At 37.2% G+C, this 24,537-nt stretch overlaps 1 protein-coding gene across 1 annotated transcript in view; it reads right to left on the bottom strand.

Annotated features, from left to right (window-relative positions):
* Window positions 1-24,537, bottom strand: part of LOC150085299 (uncharacterized) — a 285,468-nt gene that overhangs the window by 76,636 nt on the left and 184,295 nt on the right. The window contains exons 6-7 of the mRNA XM_090374519.1: window positions 9,814-9,919; window positions 2,598-2,698 (exon numbers count right to left, since the gene is read on the bottom strand). Coding sequence (XP_090230645.1) covers window positions 2,598-2,698; window positions 9,814-9,919 — 207 coding nt within the window. The remainder of the gene's footprint in view (window positions 1-2,597; window positions 2,699-9,813; window positions 9,920-24,537) is intronic.

Here is a 24,537-nt window from a genome sequence, read left to right as displayed (position 1 = left end):
TGTCATCCATGTACATCAGTTGGGTGAGGGTGTACAGGTTCTTTCTTTCTTCTCTGAGGTTATATCCATACTTGCTGCCATTAAGTTTGGTGTATAGCGGGTTGAGTGCTAGACAGAACCACAGTAGGCTCAGAGCATCTCCCTGAAAGATTCCTCTTCTAATGGGGCCTGGTTGTGATGTTCTCAACCTTAATGGTGGTACTTCATTTTGTTATTGTTGCTCCTAGGAAGTTTGTCACTATCAGATTGACCTTGTAGAGCTTCAGGGTCTCTATTAGCCAGCTATGAGGTATGGAGTCGAAGGCCTTGCAGTAATCGATGTAGGCCGTGTATAGGTTGCGGTGCTTCTTGTATGCAGCATCTATGGTTAATTGCTCCTTGCATCCTTTGCTGCTTGCATCCTTTCTGCTATTCGGCCATTATGTTCTGACTCTCTAAGTGGCCTGATCTAAGCTGGTTAGGATCTTGTACATTGTTGGGAGGCAGGTATCGTTCAGGGTATCGTTCCAACCACTTGGTATGTAGTCGCGACCTGTACATTGTCATATCGGTCTCTCTTTTTTTTTAGGAGCATTAGCAACTAAGGCCATATTGCTCCGGGGATATGTGGTGGTCATTCCCTGACCTTTCTGCATCCTCCGTATTTGGTGGTCATGGGCTCGAACCCCGGTCTAATCAAGAAGCATGTGCTATGCACTGCTGCTCCTGCCCACGGAGGCGCCATATCAGTCTCTAGCCTGGTTATTTCATAGTATGCTCGCATGATATATGCATTCATTTCAATGCTGAAGGATTTTCTTTCCTGGATGGTCGCTAGTGCAATTGCACAGGAAGCAACTTCCAGTTGGTGGGGATGGATGGTCTTGCCCTTCTCTTGTGGTAGCCTTATGGGAGACAGCACCACTTGCTCAGGAGACTGTCTCTAACTTTTCGAACCGACTCCTCTGCCTAAAGCCTGAATGCGAGTGACTTTATCCTGCACCACACTCGATGCAGTATGAATAATATTTCTCTGCGACATCATCCATCTACGGAGGTGGACTTGTTTATCTTCGGCTTATGTCCAGTGGTTTATTTATTTTAGTTCTCACGAGTGACACCAGATGGCGCCACTATCCACCTCAGCCATTATTCCAACCTTGGGGAAGGTAAGACCAATTGGGTAACTTTTGCAATTTTTTTTTTTTTTTTTTTTTATCATCATTTAATATTATTATTATATTATATCAGTCTCCCAGCATAACAGAGCCGCATTCGCTTAGCGGGATTCGAGCCCGGGTCCATCAGGCTGGTAGTCCAGTGTTTTAACCACTGGGCCATCGTCCCCCTTTTTATAATTATTATTATTATCTGTTTATTCCACAAAAGGAAACCACCCTGGGATGGCAATATGCCAGGAGGGTGCTAATTACATGTCAGGGTATGCGATACTATAGGCAGTGGGTTACATATACTGAACACATAGTCTCATCCCAAAATATTATATACACATTTTATATTTAATACAGTATATACAGTATTTACACATTAATGATTCTGTACATACATTATACAAATCATATATTTACAATTCAATAATTTCATATATAACTTATATATTTACAGAACTGTTAGGGAAAGTATATTTTACCAGTCAATAGCTTACCAAATTATTGTTCTTAAAGCAGAAAGTTTCACTTTTACTCACAGTTCTTTGGTACATATGAATCGGCTGTCACTTTGCAGCTGATTCATATTTCGGTAAGTCTATAAGAATCATGGAAGATCTCTTTCCGGTATGTTGCATCCTCACAGAGTTTTTCGGCATCTATGTGCAGAGAGTTAAATATTTTTGCTGCATTTGATGGGAAGAATCTTTGCAGGCACTAAGATTATTCAGGATTGGATGCAGTGGATGATTTACTCCTCCGCAACATCTAGCAGTGGCATGTGGTCTGACTAGAATATTATCCAGGGCTGGCGCATCCACTCTGCCTTGAGCGTTTGTGCGAGTGTATGTATGTTCCTGTTAATTGTCTGTTGCATCCAGGGTGTGATGTTAAGGTTTGAGTAGAGAGTAATCTTGAGTAATAAGGTTTGAGTAATCTTGTTGCAGTAAACTATCTTAATTACTGTCATTAACCACCCTACCAACCTTTTGTATCATATGGAAACTTAGACAGAAAGCCTGATATACCTTCATCAATATCATTAATAAATGATATTGATGAAGGTATATGTTATTAATGGATTCCTCACAGAATCCGTTAATAACAATTAGTCCACGAAGAGCAGTATCCATAACTACTCTATTTTCCACCATCTCTTATAACTTGCCCTTAATGCCACACTGCTCCAATTTGTACAACAGTCTTTTATATGCAACAGTATCAAAAGCTTTCATGAAATCCAAGTATATGATAATTAGTCTCAGAATATTTAGTTCATCAGTTTTATCTATTTCCTGATAAGTCAAAGAATGTACTAGTGTAAGTAGTTCTTTATTAATTCATGTATTTGGATACTGTTAAGATAATCAAGATAGCATACAGAAAATATAATGAAAAATACCATTCTACAGAAACATGGCAGAAATATACAGAAATTCTATTACTTACATCTATTAGAATCATTGTTGGATTTGTAAGAAGTTCACAAGCTATATTTGCTCTCTTCTTTTCTCCTCCTGATAGGCCTCTCTTTAACAAATCGCCAATAACTATAAAATACATAAACCTCACTTGTTATTAGTTCATATCATTTGCAGAGCACTTCACAACATTTAAAGCAATAAAATGTTGTGGAGCGAATAAAAAATGAGTATTTTATCTTAAAATGCACTCGTTTTTCTATCATCATAAGCCAATCTAAATTCTAAAACTCTTATTAGTTATTTTCATTGGTTATTAAAAAAAAGAAAAGAAAAAAGACACATATAAAATCCAAAGCTGAATACACATATTCTCTGGAGAGAGTTTTATAATTATTTATGTCCATGGCAGGATGCAAACTGAACTCCTTTGTTTTTTTTGTTTTTTTTTGTTTTTTTTTGGTAGTAGTATCTTTATCATAATTATAGAGATTCATTAATAGTTTTAATTAATTAATGAGGAATTTGATATATTTATGAACAGAAGAAAGTCATATAGCAATAGCTCTCCCATAAGTCTTCTGACAAAAAAACAAATTTATTGGGCTATGATTGCTAATAGCAAAATTATGATTTCCTTTAGGTCAATATTTTAAATTATAGCAGTCTAATGTCTCTATTAAGATAAAATATTGATTCATCTCCATAAAAGATATCAACCACCTCCAATAGGCCTTATCCATTTGTCATTCATTATCTGCATAAAGTCCTTGAATGATCTCTACACAGATGGTATTACTGATAATAAAAAATTCATGGCACTGAAATTTTACTAATACTAGTTTCCTAAATAATTCAACTACCTGGCCATGACTCTGGTTATGATTCATATTTACAAGGTATTATCATAGCTCAAAAGTTGGTATCTCACAGATTCTCCTGGAACACAGATAAACAAAGTTCAAGCATCAACTGTGTATGAACTGCTTGTTTGGTGGAACTATGATCAAACGTTCAACTTTTTCCTTTTCATTCAAAAGTTTCAACTGACTCATCACACACTGAAGAAACCACACAATGAACCACTATCAAAATGGGCTGATGACCTCTGCTTTATACAACAGAATACATATATGTTTCTATTGTAGCCAAGGCACTGCATTATCAACACCAGAACACTATTTACCTGGCAACCCCTTTGCCAAGGAAACATATCTAACTGTAACATTACTACAAAATCTTTTTTCGAGCTTAACTTAGTTTAACTTGTTTGTATATGTGGGGGGTGAAACAATTCCATTTATTTAATTTTTTTAGCTTTTGCCTCTGAAGGCTAAAACCATTTGTTAATTCATCTGCAGGTGCAACAGACATATTTTCCTTGGTTTTTCTATTAAAAATTTAAGAATGCACTGCTGACTAGGATCGAAATAAACCCCACACACTTATAAATTTTGCCACAACTAGTGACATGTTCTTCACTGATGAATAGGATATATCAGCAATTTCTCAACCAATGGATTGCAACCCCCAGGTAGTCTCAAAGAATATCCCAAGGGGTTGTGATATACCATAATAAATTAAAATATGCAGAGAACTAGTTTGTTATGACCACTAAGAGGTTATAAAATGAGCAGTTTGGCTTTGGTCAAAAAAAGGTGAGCACACAGCCATCAGCTGTTCAGAATGTGAAAGTTAAGAAACACTATTTAAACTGAAACTTCCATAAATTATTCCCCATGTGAATAATTTTACTGAACTTCAATGAAATGACATTAATAACTGTTGTTGTTGAGTTTAACAACACAGACTGCTAGGGCCATACTGTGTCTTTCTAATGATGTACATGAAATATTAATTTTATGATATATTCTATGATATATTATATCCTGTTATATTTTATGATATATTCCTATATGATTTAGGAAAGTAAATATTTCTTTTTTATTAGGATCATCTCCCAGAATCTGCAATAAATTTATTGATGGCTGTGTAATAGCAATTGATTTAAAGGTGTTTAAGCGGATACTTTGAAAGTGAGGACAGTCCACTAACAAATAGAAAATAGTCAGTTGTTCTTGACATGATGTACATTGGGGAGTGCTGTCATTAGTTAATAGATACAGGTGAGTGAGGTGAGTATGCCCAATTCTTAGCCTTCCTAAAATTGTTTCTTCTCATCTGCTTTTCCGGAAGCTGGAGAGCCACAGCTTTGGTTCTAGTTTTATTTGGTATAGTTTGTTTCCTGGACAACCTCTCCAGATTAGTTACCAGCTATTGTAACATGCTTTACAGATAATATGATTATAATCAGTATATTAGCATTAGCATTAGTAGAGGCATTTGATGCAAGAAAGCAAGCTTATGCAAAATCAGCCAAAAAAAACACTTCCACTTCACCCCTCTGTTGGTTCAAAATACCTGTCCAGCTGAGTCTTAAACTTATTTAGGCTATCAACTTCCACGAAAAGGGATGAAAGTCTGTTCCACCAACCAACCACCCGCTGGCTAAAGGCAAATTTCCGCACATCTATCCTACATCTGTCTTTCCTCAATTTGAATTTATGCCCTCTCAGGTGATTATTCTGAGCAAGAGGAAGAATCCCATCAGCATTGAGCATGCTCAAACCATTTAAGGCTTTATACAACTCTATCAGATCACCTCGCTGGTGCCTAGTCTCCAGACACTGTAATTTGCAAAACTTCAGCCTTTCTTCGTAAGAGCACACCTTTGTTCCATTCACTAATCTTGATGCCATTCTCTGTACTCGTTCAGCAGCCCTACATCCTTCTTGAAATGAGGCGTCAAGACCTGTATACAGTACTCTAGGTGTGGCCTGATCATTGCCTTATACAAGGGAATAATCACCTCCTTATCCCTGCTAGAAAATTTCCTATATATCATTGACAATACACCATGAGCTACTCTTGCAGCCAGTCTGCACTGCTCAGAGAACTTCATATCTGCCTGCACAACCACCCCCCCAGGTCCCTTTCATTCTCTACCACTTTCAGTGTAGCACCACAGAGTTGATACGTTGCTCTGGGGTTGCTGTTTCCCATATGTAGTACTTTACATTTGTCAATGTTAAACTTCATTTGCCACCTCTCAGCCCATCTGCTCAACCTTTCCAGATCCTGTTGCAGCAGCATAGTGTCAGTAGTGTCCTTGACAACCCTGCCAACCTTTGTATCGTCTGCAAACTTGGACATTAAGCTTGATATACCATCATCAATATCACTTATAAATACAGAAAACAATAATGGACCCGACACTGAACCCTGAGGGACTCCACTAATAACATTAGTCCACGATGAGCAGGGTCCATTGATTACCACTCTGTCTTCTCCCCCCCTCAACCACTCCTTTAACCATAGCAGCAATTTGCCTCCAATGACACACTGCTCCAATTTGTGCAGCAGTCTTCCATGTGCAACAGTATCAAAAGCCTTTCTAAGATCCAAGTATATAATATCAAAGTTATTCCCTGCATCCAGTTCTTTTATGACTGCATCATAGTATCCAATCAAATTGGTCAGGCAAGACTTCCCCTTAACAAAACCATGCTGTGTCCGAGCTATAACTTAAGTCTTGTCTAGATGATCATGCAGTGCTTCTTTAACCAGTGCCTCCATTAATTTTTCTGGAACAGAAGTTAAACTCAAAGGTCTATAATTACTTGTGTCAGCCTTTGATCCTTGTTTGTGAATTGGGGTCACATTTGCACATCTCCAGTCTGTGTGTACCTCCCCTGAGTCCAAGGAAGCTCTCATAATTATGGCTAAGGGTTTGCTTACTTCCTTTGCTACCACCTTTAATATAACTGGATAGATCCCATCCACCCCAGGTGCCTTTCTTGTGTTTATCTTCAACAATTTCTCCTCCACTTTACTCTCAGTTATTACAAAATTCTCTAGCTTACTGCCAGAGTTGAATACACCTCTGGCATTCCCCTCGCTGAATAACTCCTCCTGTGTGAATGTCGATGCAAAATATTCATTTAGTTTGTTAGCTACCTGAGCAGGGTCATCAACAGTTGACCCATCGATATCAAGTGGACCAATCTGATTCATCCCCTTCCTTCTAGAGTTTACATAAGTAAAGAACTCTTTGCTGTTTTTCTTTGCATCCCTTGCCAAAGATTTCTCGTAATTTGCCTTCGCCTGCCTAACCTCCTGTGTAACTTGGTTACTGATAAACTTGTATCTATCACAGGCTTCTGTGTCACATGTTAATTTGTATGTATCCCATGCATTTTTCTTCTCTGCCATATGTCTCATTAGTTCATCTGACATCCATTTAGGCCTAAACTTTGAACAATATTTCTTAGTTGGTATGTAAAGCCTAGTAGCTTCCAAGATAAGTTCTTTGAATGCGTCCCATTTTGAATTTTCTGTTGGTAACATCGTCAGTTGGTCCCACTGTATAGAATTTAAATACTATCTCGGTCCATCGTAGTCGCCTTTACTAAAGCAAAAACCCTTCCCTTTCCCTCTGATGGTAGTTACCTCCTTGAGTAAATCCCAATTCAGCACACTGTGATCACTGCCACCTAGTGGTTCCTTTATCTGCAGATTCTTAATGCATGAAGAATCACTACTGTTAATCAGATCAAGAGTATTACTCCCTCTAGTTGCCTCCCGAACATGCTAGTGTAGAAAACAATCATCCAATAAATCCACAAAAGCCTTGCTAGTGTGTGAGTAACCAGCCCCCAAATTCCAGTCAATATCTGGGAAATTAAAATCCCCAATATAAAACTCTCTGATTTACTGGCCCACTCTATTTCCCTGTACAGTTTCTTATTATACTCATCAGATTCATTAGGCCTATAGCACACTCCTACTCTCAATTTTGATCTCCCAATGCTTATGTCACACCAAACTGACTCGACACTGCACTGTCCAGCGATGTCGACTGGCTTCACTTCCTTGGATTTTATGTGTTTCTTAACTAATAGCATAACCCCTCCTCCCTTCCTATCCTGTCTATCCTTTCTGTAGACGTTGTACTCCCCAAATTCCAGTTCTGCATTCCTTATATCTGTGTGACACCACGTCTCTGAAATCCCAACAATATCTGCCTTTGATGTTTTGAGCAATACCTCAAATTTATCAAATGTATTTACTAAACTCCTAGCATTGGTGTACACACAAGTATACATGCACCTGTTCTTTTTCTTAGCTACCCTAACACAACCCATGTGTTTACTTGTACCGCAATGACTCCCAGCAGTCTCTGAAATATCCTGCATCTTGTTTTTCAGGCTTCTGCTCATTCCAATAGAAGCAGTGCAAGAATCTCTTTCACCTCTGCCAGTGGCTACTGTTAATCTATTATTCTTTGTCTCCCCCCAAGCTAGCAGTTTTCCGACCCACCTAACACTGCCTCGATAGCATCAGCAAATATTCTTGCACCCTTTCTATTTAAGTGTATCCCACCCCTGTAGAAGCAGTCTCTCCTGTTAACAAGTACAGTCCAGGCTGAAAAAAATTCTACCCCTTGAGCCTTGCACAATCTTTCCAGGGCCGAATTGATCGACAAGGCTCTCATCATATACTTCCTCCTATCATGTCTGTGCAGAATATGGAGTTTGAAAAGTCTGCAAAAGAGAAGCATCTGGTTGTTTGACTGCAAGATCTGCTCTTTCATTTCCTGTTATTCCACAATGTCCTCGAATCCAGCAGAATGTCACAGTTTTGTTCGATTCCTTACAAGAAAGAAACAGAATGAATCTGTTTTATTACAGGGTGAGAGAAGTTGGTATTACTCCTTATGGCAAAGACAGCACTGAGTGAATCAGTATATATCAAAGCAGGCGTAATTAAAAGTTCAGTAATGTGGTCCAGAGCTAGGTTTATAACATAAAGCTCAGCAGTGAAAATACTGCATTCTAATGGTAATGACACAAATGTAGTGAATGATGGGAAGATTGTCACAGCATCTACTTGGGTCTCAGTTTTTGATCCATCTGTATAGATTTTACAGGCCTGTGAGTTAGAAGCAGAGTGAGTTTCATGTAACTATGCGATTTTGGAGGGGGACAAGATGTTCTTTCTCCACTGTTGAAAATAATCATCGTAAATTGCACAGATATTTGTCCAGGGTGGATCTGATGTTGTTATGTCCTGAAATATATTGCCGATTTCTATGTTTTATGATTGAGCAAGTTCCTTAAGTCTAAGTGAAGTTGGTCGGTTTTCATTTGGTTTACTATTGTAAAGTGACTCCTATTGTTGGAGATGTACAAACATCTCCAACAAGGGTGAGAGGGAAGACTGTGGATTTTTGTGCCATACAGCAGAAGTAATGTTTTCCCGGAAATGATATAAAGGAGATTCGTGGATCTCGATGTAAAGGCTCTGAACTGGGGAGGTTCTGAAAGCCACTAGAAAAACTCGAAGAGCACAGTGCTGGATTGTGTTTAATTGCTCTAAAGTACTCTTCCTCACAGAGTCATATACTGGAGAACCATAGTCCAAACAGGACCTGATGAGAGCTCTATAAAGATGGATAAGGGTATGTCAATCAGCACCCCATGACATGGATAACACACCGGAGAATATTCAATTTATTCAATTTCAGTTCAGTTTTCTATCTAGTAACAGACCAAGTAAACGGACAGTGTGAGCAAGAGGAATTGGCACATTTATCTTTAGCTGGATCAGGATGAAGTGACCGTAGTTTGCAGAAATGAGTGGTTGTGGATTTCTGTTCAGCAAGATGGTATCCATTGCGTAAAGTCCAGGATTCTATTCTTTTAGAGCAATTTGTAACTGTCTTTCAATAGTGTTCATACTTTGTGATAGGCAGGATATAGTGAGGTCATCTGTGTACATGTACACTTCAATAGTTTTTGGAAGATCTTCCAATATACTCTTGATCCTGATCACAAATAGCGTTGGACTCAGTATGGAACCCTATTAATAACTGTTAATAATATGCCCAGTTAACAGTATTTCGTGGCATTCTGCCAACATGAAAAATGTAATCCTCACTAGCTTTACATTCATCAGGAAGTGGAGGAGTTCTGTCCATAAAATTTTGCACATTCTTATTAACTACACTTCTGTGCCTACCTTCACATCACTGGCTGACTCTGACATCATGTATGTTGACACCTCTAGTGACGCATTAGCATAGTAGAGGCATATGGTGCAAGAAAGTTTTAATGAATATTAGAAACAATAAGACTCAACAGTGAACATCACTACAAAGAAAACATTAATAGATTATCACTTACTAGTATCTTGGCATTTTCTAAGGTCTAATGCTTCAATAAGGTGATCGACATGCTCCATTTTTTCTCTGTATGACATGGAATCTGGAAGTCGCAATAAAGCTGAATACTGAAATGAATGTAAAGGAAAATTTTATATTATTATTGCAAAATGATTCTGCTTCTTAATTGTTCATTAAAGAAATAGTACAATTTTAACTAAAAGGAATTATTATGAAACATCTGAAAGCATCTGCAGAGAGCTGAGTTTGAACAATAATATAACATTTAGAAAACAGTAATTTTGTTATAACTGAATAATGATATCAATCACATGTGATTGCAATAAATGGTTTCAAACTCCCAATGTAATGTGCAAGATTCATTTTCTTAAACATGGCTATTGTTTGGGAAGTTCAGTTGAAATTATTTCCAACTGAAAAAGAGTTCAGTTTGCAAAGTTCAGTTGGATTGTCTAAGACAAGTGCCAAAGCAACTAAGGCCCACATATCATAAAGGTAAACTGCATGAATTTTATCTGGTTTGACTGTATATGGATGAAAAAACACAATCTGATTTAATTGTTTTTAATTATAACAGAATCTGTATTTTATTTATTTTTGGAAAAAGTCTGTCATGTGAATTTTTAATTGAACTAAGGAAATATATGTAGCAATATATGTAGATATTAAAAGTTCTATTTTTCTGTAACTTTGCAGAAAAATTCTTCTGGAATCAAAAATCTAAGCCAAATATTAGTTCTGTTTTGTCATCTGAAAACAGTAGGAACATTACTTAAATTAGAAAATATTAACAGTCAGATGTCTAATATCTGGAAACAAAAGCAAGATTAAATATATGTTTTGTCAAAACATATGCAAATATTATAACACCAGTCCTCAATGGTTCTGACATTTGGATGCTACAATTAATTACAATTGTATTCAAGCTTGTAATTAGCAATAACCACTTGAACAATTTGTAAAACTTTTTTTTTTTTTTTTGGAAGTTTACCAACACTTAAAAACCAAATTATAAATTTATCAAAGGGAAGCATTCTGGTGGATCTGAGTACTGACTATAAAGTAATTATTATTATTAGTAATTTTTTTTAACAGAGATCCCAAACATAAATGGTTGCTGAAGTCTACAGTACCACAACACAACGGATGAAGAAAGGATTGTGAAGCTAAATGAACTTGTTGGCATGGAAAGAATAAACAGTGATGAAAAAAAAGAAGAAAAAAGTAAGTTTGGCAACTTTGTAGTTAGAATGTGAATGGATACAGGATGGTTGATTTACATGTTTTGATTAATTTTTATGAAAGATGGAATTACAAATGTCAAAATATTGGTGGTGCAATTACAATAGAATCAGTTTTACCTATAAGCCTTGTCGGCTGAGTAAAAAAATTTGGTAAAAAAAAATGGAGGGCTTAAAATTATCAAGGCCCTACCTTAATATTTTTGGGTCTTCCATTTTGCATACTGAAATACACTAGCTCTAAATAGCATACACACAAAACAGACCATTAACCAATGACTAGGACCAGTTCAAGGTATACTCATGGGTGCTATTAGTATAAGAGCACATGTGGCAATAATAAGCTGATGTTTGATATTTTTTAATACATACATAACAGCCCATTAACCAGTGACCAGGGCCAGTTCAAGGCATGCACGGGGAATTTGAGAGCTAACATGAGCCCCAGTGCAAAATGCAGCACCACCAAATACGGAGGATGCGGAAAGGTCAAGGAATGACCACCGCATATCCCGGAGCAATATGGCCTTAGTTGCTAATGCTCCTAAAAACCAAATAACAAACAAACAAACAAACAACAAAGTGCATGACTTTGTATATGGGTTTGTGTATCAACGTGTATGTGAAGGTTAAAAAGCAAAAGATCAATTATAACATATAATAAATCAATAAGATAAAAAAATTAATAAAAAAAAGCATTTTCATTTTGTTTGTAGATTTTTTGCCTATTATTAAAATGAATTTAATTACTTAAAAATGTAATACTAAAGTCTTGGCTTGACCAATTTTGGGCCCCCTAAACCCCCCCCTCTCATTAGCTCTTGGCATGTACATAGATGCTGATAGCATAGGGGTACCTATAGCAATAATAAGCTTATGTTTGATAATTTTTAATACTTGGAGGTACCAAAGCTCCATCTTGTATGCACCAGAATGAAACATGTAACTTCAAGTTGACGTCCCCAGTAGCATGTACTAAATACTAAGAGAGAGGGGTGTATGCTTTGACTTGTTCTACATGGCTATATAGAACTTTGCTGTGATATCATTACTACTACTATTACAAATAAAAGTCCAAGATACAACATAAATAGCTCTCAGAAAGATACTTTTTATAATGACTGTTTAAGAACTACAACTACTAATATAGTAAACTACTATGATGAACATCAGCTGTTAGAAATTGTCTTAGTAACCACATTACACAGTTACATCAGATTTGTTAACTGTCCAATCATATGCTTGTTTGTTTTTAGGTTTTTAGGAGCATTAGCAACTAAGGCCATATTGCTCCAGGGATATGCGGTGGTCATTCCCTGACCTTTCTGCATCCTCTGTATTTGGTGGTCACGGGCTCGAACCCCGGTCTAATCAAGAAGTGTGCGCTACACACTGCTGCTCCTGCCCACCTGGCTACGGAGGCACCCAATCATATGCAATGCATGTTTTGCATTATTATTATTATTATTATTAAATAAAAATAAATTTTCTGTTTATACTCCGGGACGACCAAATGGTCACAGGAGTTGTTTTTATTATTATTATTAGCTATATGGTGCAAGGAAGCCTGAGGCTTATGCTGCACCAGCCAAAAAAAAAAAAATTCCCAAGTTACTCTGAGAGAGAGAGAGAGAGAGAAATAGAAGGGAATCACCAAGAAAGAGAAGAATGATGATATCCAGCTCAGGACCCTGGGCGTGCCAAGACAATACTCAGCAGGTGTGAGCCCCTGGGGTTATTTTTTATTGAATACTTTCCTGTACCATTAGTCTTAGTCTCCTTATTACCTTAAAAAAAAAAAAAAAAAAGTAAAGTGCAGCCATTATCAACCCACTGCAGGATGGAAGCCTCCTCAACAATTCATGCTGAGGGAAATGGACCATAATCTGCCACGCTGGTCCAGTGCGGGTTGGCAGATCGACCGTATTCAGCAGTCAGGGACTTGAACCCCGGTCTACTCAAAGAGCGTGTGCTACTGCACTCCCGCTCCTGCCCACTCGGCTACGGAGGCCGTTTATTACCATAATCCAACCATTAATACAGTAGAAAATGAATATGTAATAAGGAGGAAATAGTAAATTAAGCCTGAGTGAGGGCAGGCTTATTTCCCTCTTTCCAAACGTCAAGGATTTTTAGAGAGGTACTCAGGGCATGTCGCTATATGTGGGAACAACATCCTATGGTAGAGAATATTTGAGATTTGTATAGAGTATCAAAGTTCAGATCATTATTTTTCTTCTGAAAATGGCATGAACAAAAAAGAAAACCTAGTTTTTTTTTGTTACATAGGCAAATGATATGTTCAGAAGTGGACTGGCCATAGGACTTACCAGGGGAACCCTGGTGGGCCAGAGTGATTTTGGCCAAAAATACCAGAATGAGGCCGCTACAAGTTTTGCCTGGTAAGAATTCTTGACCCAGTCAGCCTCTGGATATATTCATACCAAGAACATTTAAACCAGCAATTTTCAGAGTAGTATTCATGGGTCCCTCCTCCGGGATTCAAAGATAATAAATTGTATAGCACAAGAATTTGCTATGAAATATACATGAATAGCAATACAATGCAAATTAGAGTTCTGGTGTGATATGCATTTCCAAAAACATAAGAACTTTCATATTCCAGCTCTATGAAAGCAGTTACTCTGTATGCATCAAAAGAAAGCTTCACAACAGGTTGTCAATGCAAGAATTTCCACTGTGCTCTGGTAAAGATGGCATCACCTTTCAAGTATATTTTAACTCAAAAAAAACAATTTTACAGTCCCCATTTGAAGAGTACAGTAGTATGTCAATGGTATTGTTCTTTCTTGTTACTTCAGTTACAGGGGCTCACATCTGGTGAGTATGGGCTTGGCACACACAAAAGGTCCTGAGCTGGATATCATCATTCTTCTCTTTCTTGGTGATTTCCTTTTACTTCTGACTTGTTTGCTATCTCTCTCTCTCTCTCTCTCTCAGGGTAACTCAGAAATTGTTTTTTGGCTGGCGAGGCAAAAGCCTCAGGCTTCCTTGCACAATATGGCTAATAATAATAATAATAATTACATTTTCTATTATACTGAAGAATCTATAGCAGTGATCATTTTCTGATAGCTTTATATTTCTTATGTAGCAGCAAATCTGAATAATAAAAATAAATGATTCAGCTTATCTTTCTAAGATTTCTGCTAGTGTCCTATGAACTTTTAAAGGAAGGGGGAGATACCATAGCTCATTGAAAGCAATAGAGATCAACTAGCAATTGTCCCACTGATATGCAAAAACTCATAGGCATGTATTTGGGGGATCATTTGACCCTTAACAACAGAGTTCAAATTTTAAACAAAGGATCCAAGAAAAAACTCTTCTTGAAAGGCACTGTGAGCAGGATAAACCAAGTAAATTTTGAGCAAAAAGGCTGACAAAAAAAACAAAAAAAAAACACAAGGTATAAAAATGGCCAGAATGTACCTGCCAGCTGGTCAAGGTAAATCAGAGAAATGTCCTCATTTAGCAATCCAGGGGTTACTAAGGAGAGCACAAATGAAGCAGATTCTTTTTAGCATAAAACAAAGACCGGTTTAAGCTTCAAAAAGACTGAGTTCAACCATTAACCCCACAGGCTCACATCTGGTGAGTATGAGCTTGGCACACCCAGGGTCCTGAGCTGGATATCATCATTCTTCTCTTTCTTGGTGATTCCCTTCTACTTCTGACTCTCTTTCTCTTTCTCTCTTACACAGGGTAATTCAGAAATTTTTTTTTTGGCTGGTGCAGCATAAGCCTCAGTCTTCTTTGCACCATATGGCTAATGATAATAATAATAATGTGCCCCATGACAAATAACATGGAAAAATTTAACCTCTCCATATACATTAAAAAATATATAATTATGCCAATTGTGTAACCAGTGGTGAAGCGGTTCACCCACCAGAAACATTGCAATAATTCTGTGCTTGGGCTTCCAGCAATGCAATATTTCTTATATTTTTTGTAAATTTGTGTAAATGATGAATGTGTATGGAACCAGTGGTGAAGCGGTTCACCCACCAGAAACATTGCAATAACTCTGTGCTTGGGCTTCCAGCAATGCAATATTTCTTATATTTTTTGTAAATTTGTGTAAATGATGAATGTGTATGGAATTATAGTTTTTGTATAAGGAATGTGGAAATGCTGTTATTTATTTTAAAACAAATTCAGAAATTTTAACAATCATTAAGTTTTTTAAAAAATTCAATGAAATAATTTTAAAAGTATAAGGTAAAATGGGCATAATAATCACAAATTTTATTGTTTTCGCTTCGCCACCCCACCAAACTTTCTTTAGCAGCAATTTATGAAAAATATTTTTTTTATGCACCTTCCTTTGAATAATGCAATGATCTTTCATTTAATACTCATTTTATGACTTTTCGTACATAGGAGATAAGCCACGTGTAATTTCTAGAAAGGCTTGTTAGAAATGCATTCCTCGTTTTATCGTTACTGAGGTGCACTGACCTATCTCATGCTTTGAGTGATGGTTAAAAGTTAAGCTTTTTTTCCGAACAAACAGCAGCATTCTTTCAAAGTTTTCTTTATATGCTAAAATGTATAAAGTTATCTTCCTTGATTCGCCAAAGAACTTCTGATTTCTCTCGTAAATTTGGAACACTTTCCCTTTCTGCAAACAACAAATTCACTGCGATACTCCTCGCACATTATTACAGCCCTAGGGCACTAACCTCGCTTCATTGACCCAACTTCCGGTGGAGTCTCCCAGACGTCATTTTGATCTACTGGCTGCAGAGCACCACAGAGTAGACTTCTATGTGCAGAACACTATAAACTAACGAGGTGGCACAGGAAGATCATAAATAATTATATGTACATGAACTATATGTTCAAGCTCGTGGTATAGACTAACGTCATAAAATTCATTACATCTAAAAGCCTACAGTAATAAAAAGAATTATTAATTAATTAGCAGTTTGGCCAAAAGAGAAACTAGGACAATAAATGTCGCAAATAGATTGAAAAGAAGAAATTCTCACGCAAACAAATATTAAAATATAAAAAGAATATTTCAGATTATGAAGCATAAATATGGTCTAATGTTTGCGCACAACTCAAAATGGAAAAAATTTACAAACCGGGCCACTTGTCAGGGTAATATGTGCAGAAACACTAAACGCGTACGCATGACATAACCGATGCATAGTTTCCGATTTCATTCCGATACCCTAGTTAAGCGCCAAGGCGATTTAGGCCACGAGTAGGCTTTAAATGGAAAATTTAATGAAATAGGGATAAAATTAACTGGTGTAACATGATAGTGCCACTGCGTGTAGCGAATCAGAACTGCATCCCGAAGCCCGACCATGAGGCTTTAGTATATTCCGTTGTAATGCATTTGTTTTTCTGTCAGTTTAATTCTTCGTTAAAAAAAAAAAAAAAAAAAGATGAAGATGTGAAAAAAAGAGCCAATTCTTTCTCGACAGAATTCCAACTTTTGTAAACATGTTTTGTAAAGAAATAACCGAAAATAAGCGAGTTGTTGAAGAAAACATGTTCCCCATTGCTCTACTATGGGATGCAGTCACACTATCACACATATTCGGGGTTCAAGCCCGTGACTGCTGAATACGGTGCTGTTTCTTGTATTCTGTCTATCTTGTGAACTCCTCTGATCGTTTGGTCGTCCCGGAGTATAAACAGATAATTTATTTTATTTTTATTAGTTGCCTTTTTCATGGGATGGAAAAACGGCGAGCACAGCTAGTGTCTAGCAACAATATGGATAAATTTTAATAACCAAAAATGTATCATTACTTCAGGAAATCGGGAATAATTCATCCAGCAAACAGGCAATAATCCTTCATGACACCTGTTATTAGTTTCCATAATATGAAAGATGCCAAAAAGGTCTTTACACCTTCTGGGCAAACCCATATCTGGATAATGGGATAAATCCCAGGGGCTCACATCTGGCGAATATGGGCTTGGCACACCCAAAGTTCTGAGCTGGTTATCATTATTCTTCTCTTCCTTGGTAGTTCCCTTCTATTTCTGACTCTCTCTCTCTCTCTCTCTCTCTCCTTCTCAGAGTAACTCAGAATTTTTTTTTTTTTTTTTTTGGTTGGTGCAGCAAAAGCCTCAGGCTTCCTTGCACCATATGGCTAAATGATAATAATAATAATAATAGCTGAAATAAAATGTTCTTGTTTATACGCCGGCACGACCACCAGGTCAGTGGAGTTTACAATAAATCAATCGATGCAAATGTTAATCGTATTTAGCAGTCACGGGCTTGAACCCCGGCCCACTCAAAGAGCGTGTGCTACTGCACTCGCGCCCCTGACCACTCGGCTACGTCATAATACATTACAACGCTAACACCTAATTTGTACTTCAATTTACAGAAATAGGTTATTCATTTCATTCTTTATGTTGCTTTTCTATGGAAAATCAGTTTTTGTTATAGCTACTGTTCATACAAAAAAAAAAAAAAAAAAACACTGCTTTAGAATAGCTACCAAGGTGTGGAAGAGAATACAAAATGAAGTACGATGACAAAAATATCCTCGCAAATAGCGCAATGAATCGAGTCGCTGCATTCTCGCGCCGAGTGAAAAGGGCCTGGGTTCGATTCTTGTCGCCGGCCGAAGTTATGCGATACTTTCTATGAGATGGAAGGAGCCTTTACAGGCTGTTATTGCACTATGGCCGAGTTACTCTGGCTAGGCCAGGGGATGGTTCTTCCCCCGCAAACTCGGTTTTTCGTCCAGACTGTTCAGTAACAGGTAAACTGACAAAAATGCTTTAGGGGATAATACGATGGATCCTTGTGGCCTTGAGTGTAATGATTCCTTCCCTCTCCTCCTGTCTACACACAGACCCATCCATCGATGGCGACAAAAATAGTGCCCGTTCATTTTTTTAAATTGAATTTTCAGATAATTCAATTTAAAAATAATAATAATTTGTCCATGTTGTGAACTGTTATTTATGACGATCAAGAAAACATGTTATATTTTTCGACGGATAGCTGAGCACTACTGACTATTTCAAAACTGACTACAATCTGGAAAGTACATCCCACCCCCCGAAGTAAGTGCTGTGTTTTGGAAAAGGAGAAAGGAAACCGACAAATCTTGCGCATTGTAAGGACACAGATCCACAAAAGGCAATTAAAAGACTTTGCGTCAAAAAAGAGAGAAAGAAAGCACACTTTGTCAGGAATCGTGAATGAAAAAATTTGCAATGCAATGTAAAACCCAAATAAGAATAATAAACAATTTAAAATGAGCCCGTAACATCTATAGCAACGTTATCCCATTTCTACAGCTGGAAAACGTTTTAAATACCCTGGCAGTTAGTACGGTGATTACGATCATCGACCTTACACAAAGCGGAAAACGTCTGATTTCGAACTCCATCTCGACTCGGCTAATTTCACAATGTAGCCGAGTTCCACTCTCGAGCGAGAGTGAATGGTTTTATTTCCCAGAAACTCGATTTTTTCATCAAAATAGCCAACTATGAATATACTTTATTGCAGCACAATAAACTGATGGCGTTTAACAGACACATACGCAAATAATCTCTCCTTTGTTTTCATTAAAAAATCTTACTACACCAATAGCCTCAATGTGGCACATTGGTATTCTGAAGAACACCAGCAAGGTTGGATTCGAAGCAGAGGGAATTACTGTACTTCCCCCAAGATTATTCTAGAAGCACATTCTTGTATGTTATGCTGCCTCATTGTCTATAAACACAATAATTTTTCAAAGCTTGTGTTGATAATATTCGTTACAATTGTCCTATATACATTAACTGCATTACAGAAAAAAGCATTTCTGCTGTCCTCTCCCGACTTCTCATTTTGCCATAAGTGATAACTCTAACTGAGTAGAAAATTAAGCGAAAATACATAGTACAGTACTAGTTATCATGTTAGAGCTTCGAAATTATAAAATAGCTAATGTCGTTTGGCCTTTTCAAAGACCAACCGACATTAGCTATTTTATAATTTCGAAGTTTAAACTTTTGATATTGAGTGGCAGTTTATATCGAACAATTTCATTACCGCTGTTGTTTCATAGACTTATCATCAGAAAGGCTTAATCCCTCGCGACCAGCGCATTAGTTATGATTGCAGCCTGTCTATAAAAAATGGAAAACGACTTGGTTCGAAACCCTCGAGACCGCAGGAATTTTTATTAACTTTTTTACACTGGCCAAGTTAACCAGTATATATTATATATATTTTTTTCAGCCTACAGTTTTTCTGCCGTCAAGTCGGATTTTCATCCCACAGAATAGGTAAACAACCAGAGAATGTGAAATTTAGATACATAATATACGGACGCCCCATTGTCTTCGTTACCTTTCTGCAAATATTAAAAAAACATTACTACATGATGCTGAAGAAGGAACAGCAAGCCCCAATACATCCCAACACAGGCTGTCATGGTATGGTTATATCATTTATCAAAAATAATAATAAATAATAATAATAAAATGTAATAAACTACTTTTAAACACAAAAATGTGTTTAAAAGTAGTTGTTTCTGAGTATTGGAAATTTTTCAAAAACACACGTCTTGGATCATATTGTGCAAAGTTCTATGATATTAGTTCTGTGATTGTGTATTATGCTTATATCTGTTAACATGTCGATTTAATATTATGCGTGCTGAAAAACACGGAAAAGTCGTACTCCCTTCTCATGAGATCGGCTAACTACAGATTCTGTTGAATAGGCCTTTTGGTCTAATCTACGACAATATTAGAACCCACATCTCTCCAAACATGTAAAAAGTAGCGAACCCACTAGACTGTCACGGAGTAGAGTAATATCGAGCAGCAACTGAAACAATAAATCCATTCTGCTATGAGCTTTAAGACTATTTCGTTTGCTAAGCAGCTTAAGTCCTTCCTGTTTCATATTAGCAATTAAGTATTTAATGCGTAACTAGAATGGAATGTTACCCTACCTGAAGAAAACAGTTTTTCCAAATGCTTGTGTCGCGTGTCGATATTTATCATGAAGATGGCAGTCCTCTTCCTCATCATATTATCACCTTGCAATTTCGCAGAAGTGAACAGTATCTAAGTTTTCTTAAGCCCTCAGATCCAAGCTGCATTGAAACTAATAGAGTTTGATTATAAAGGATTGTCTTCTTCACATTAAAAATCGACACTCGGTAAACTATTTGAAGAAATCGTTTTCTTCAAGCGATGGAATATTCAATTCTACTTACTTGTTAAATACGTAACTGCTAAATATGAAACAGGCACCCAATAAATGCTTGTGCAATTCTTTTGAAGAATTCCAATATGGTGTTAGAGTAGTGTATACTGGCTCTATATAAATATGGAAGATATGCGATAAATGTATGGAACATTCGAAGGAATCTTCACCCCTAATATCACTTTGAATTTTGGTGAAAGTGATCTATACAAAATTTCTTTGGCATCCCTTCACGCTGAATAAAGGCAAAAGGCGAATCGTTACTTCCTTAAAGAGCTTGAAGAACGTTATTACAACAGAGAAGTCAACATTTTTGCTCCTTTCTAGTGATTCTATTCATTTCAACAATGTGTCTGTCTAACAGAAAGAAAAATGAGGCCAATACCATCTTAAGGATATTTTTTTCTTCTTCTTTTTTTTAATTTCCACAATTGTCTTCAGCAAGGACAGAGAAGAATAACGTGTTACATTGCTTTGCTCATGAGCTGTACTTCTTTGTCATGGTCCATTTCCTTGTCTGTAGGATTCTAAAATCCATTCTCTCAGTTTTGCTGCTATTATCTCCATTATAAGGGCAGCATCTGAGTGGAATCTTCCCTACAGTGATGTATATCTCTATATAAATAGATCAAACTCAGTAAGCTGAGATTTCGAGTGCTCTTGATTGTTTTGGGTCATCGAACTTCTAGTGCGTCAAAACACCCAGTAATGAGGGGGTGAGTAAGATGCACCTCAAAATCCAACTTCATTCATTCCACTAAAAGGCAAAGAACAATCGTAGGTCTTTTACCCCGTTACTTAAGTCTGAACATGGGAATCCACTGTCTACTAAGGCCCGATTGGAACGTTAAGAGTCGACCCTGTACCGGGAACTATTCCCTTGACTGGTGGTTCCTAGAACGGCGTCATTCTGAGGTTGAAGACCGACGGCACACAGCGACGACCACCAACACCAGAAAACGGGGGAGTCCCCACGGTGCAGACGGCCGCTGTTCACGGGGTCACTGTCAGCAAAGGCACCTGCTTCTGGTATGGCCTACACGTCAATGACTTCTGAGTTGTTTGTACGAATGGTAAGCTCATTCAGTGTGCTTTTGGCGTTGACCTATTGTACAAATACGAAAGGTCGCTCGCAAGTGTACCAATGATTCGTCACATGATCACTGAATTATTTACCCAGAAGAGCACGAAGACTCCCTAGAAAGATAATTTAAACAAGACTACCACACCTTCCTCCTCACCTATCCTGCGTGCATGCGCAACTTACACATACTAATCCAGTGCTACATAATGTCCCATCGTTATTAGACAATTAACTTATAGCATCTTTGATCTGCTTTCTAGTAACGGTTTCACGAGTTTCTAAAACAGCTAGTTTCGCTATTTTATAAGCACTGCAGATATCATTTTCCTCATTATAAAAAAACTTTGAAGTTCAGCTATGTAGCACCCAATATATTTACAATCGGAGTTTATTTCTCAATATCAGAGAGAGAGGCATGGAAAATTCTATATAGTTGAAAATCGTTAAAATAAATAAATATATACGTATTACATACAGGGTGTCCAAAAAAAAAAAAAAAAACTTGTATACACACTTTATCAGCCCATAACTCAGTAACCTTTTTCTTTTTCAGTTGCAAGTTGGTAGTAATAATGGTGAAGGCCAGATTTACATTCGAACAGCGGAAATTTGTGTTGAAGTGATATTGGAAGTCGGAAAAATATCAACGAAGTCCAGAGACGGTTTAAGAGTGAATACCACACTGAACCACCAACGCGTCTCACAATTTCGCTATTCGTGATAAGTTTGAAGCGGACGGTACTGTGCAAAATGTACACAGGCAACGATGAGGAAGACCTTGCCCATCCACGAGATCAAAAGCGATGCTGGAACTTTTCCAACAAATACCTAGAAATCTGTCCGACAAGCTGCTCGTGAAACGACAATCCCCAAATCCAGTGTGCATAACATTTTAAAGCGTGCAAAATAGAAAAGGTACATTCCAAGATTAGTGCAGGCCCTGAACGAAGATCATCCTGATCGTAGGGTTGAACTTTCCGAGTGGTTTTTAAGAAAATCTGAAGAGGACGCTCTGTTTGCCTATAAGATCGTTTGGAGTGATGAGGCAACATTCAAGTTGAATGGTACAATTAATCGCCACAATTGCTCGTGTTGGGCAACCGAGAATCTACATGTTACTGAGAAACAACATTTGAATTTACTGGGCATTACAGTGTGGTGTGGATTATCATCCTTGGGTTTGATTGGTCCATTCTTTTTTGATGCAACTGTTACTGGTACTGTTACCTCAATTTGCTCCAGGAATCAATCGTACCACACATTCCTATTTGAGGATGATGATGATGAATTTTATTTTCAACATGATGGGGCACCTCCCCATTTTCATCGCGATGTTAGGGCTTATTTGGATGAAACTTTCCCAAACAGATGGATTGGACGAAGAAGCAGTGTTGAGTTCCCTCCGCGTTTACTAGATATAACGCCATTAGATTTTTATTTATGGGGATACCTCAAAGATAAAGTTTATGTCACAAAACCAGCAACAATCGCTAAATTACGGCAAGCTATTGAAGATGAATGTGCAGCAATATCAAGAGATATCTTAGGTGATGTATGCAATTCAGTTTCTCCACGATGTCAACAATGCCTGGATGAGAATGGAGTACAATTTGAACACTTGAGTTAATGTATATTTTTGTCTCACATTTTTTCTTTCATTATAAAATTATAAAATTGAAGTTATGAAAATAAACATAGAAGTTATTAACAATCAAAGTTTGTATACATTTTTTTTGGACAGTGTGTGTGTGTGTGTGCGCGCGCGCGAAATTAAAATGTACAATAGTTGTAAAAAATGAAAAATAAAATTACAATAAAATCAAATAATAAATAATACACTAACAAAAATTAGAGGGAATGAATAAAATAAAATTAAATAGCTATTGGAAAACAGGGTGAAAAACAAAGTTAAAATTAACAGATTAGTTCAATACCGGATTAGCAATACTGTTATATCTCACAAATACTGATAGATATTCGGTATTGATAAGATGTGTTTACGAGTTCTTCCAGAACTAATAAATACATCCACTTATGAAATGACACAACACATTTAGAATCTTATATAAGACTAATTTATCTCAAAAATAATATCAAATAATATCAAAGCACTAATTTCCATAGCATAACACTGTTTCTGTCATAATTTGAAATATTTTAAACACCCTTCGTTGTGAAATTCAATACACACGTACACGCTAAAATACACTGAGTGGCCAATTTATTAGGTCCACTAAACCTTTCATGAAATGGAGCGCTCTTTTAGTGATGGCGTCACGCTTTCGTAAAGTGAGATATAAAACAGGTGGCAACGTCAGAATATTGCATGTGTGCAATTCAGAGCGAGAGAATAGAAAAAGCAAAAGATTTTAGTGAATTTGAACGTAACACTGTAGTCGGCATCAGACGTACCATTATGAGTATTTCGGAAACTGCAAGCCTGCTGGGGTTTTCACGTACGACTGTATTTCGGGTGTATCGAGATTGGATCAACAACTAAATGACATCCAGCCAACAGCGATCCTGTGGCCGGAAACAAGATTGCTGATACGAGAGGACAACAGAGGCTGATAAGATTTGTTTAGGGTTAAAAGTCTACAGTTAGCCAAATAACATCCCAGTACAACAAGGGGTAACCAAAATGGCATTTCAGAACGCACAACTCTCAGTAGCTTATCACGGATTTGGTATCGCAGTGGAGAAATTGTTGAAGTTAAACATAAGAAAGGCACCTGGGGTGGATGGGATTTATTCCAGTTATATTAAAGGAGGCGCAAAGCAACTAAGCAAACTCTTAGCCATAATTATGAGAGCATCCTTGGATTCAGTGGAGGTCCCCACGGACTGGAGATGTGCAAATGTATCCCCAATTCACAAAGGGGGATCGAAGGGCGACACGAATAATTACAGACCAGTTAGTTTAACTTCTGTTCCGGGTAAAATAATGGCGTCACTGGTTAAAGATGCATTGCAGGATCATCTAGACAAGACTGCAGCAATAATTCAGACACAGCATGGGTTTGTTAAGGGAAAGTCTTGTCTGACAATTTTGATAGGATATTATGATGTGGTTACAAAGGAACTGGATGCAAAAAATAAATTTGATATCATATATTTGGATTTCAGGAAAGCTTTTGACACTGTTGCACATGGAAGAGTATTGTACAAATTGGAGCA

The sequence above is a fragment of the Mastigoproctus giganteus genome, chromosome 5 (genome assembly GCF_048544385.1).
Source record: "Mastigoproctus giganteus isolate SK-2022 chromosome 5, ASM4854438v1, whole genome shotgun sequence".
NCBI classification, from domain to species: Eukaryota; Metazoa; Arthropoda; class Arachnida; order Uropygi; family Thelyphonidae; genus Mastigoproctus; species Mastigoproctus giganteus.
This window is presented reverse-complemented; position numbering and strand designations above follow the sequence as displayed.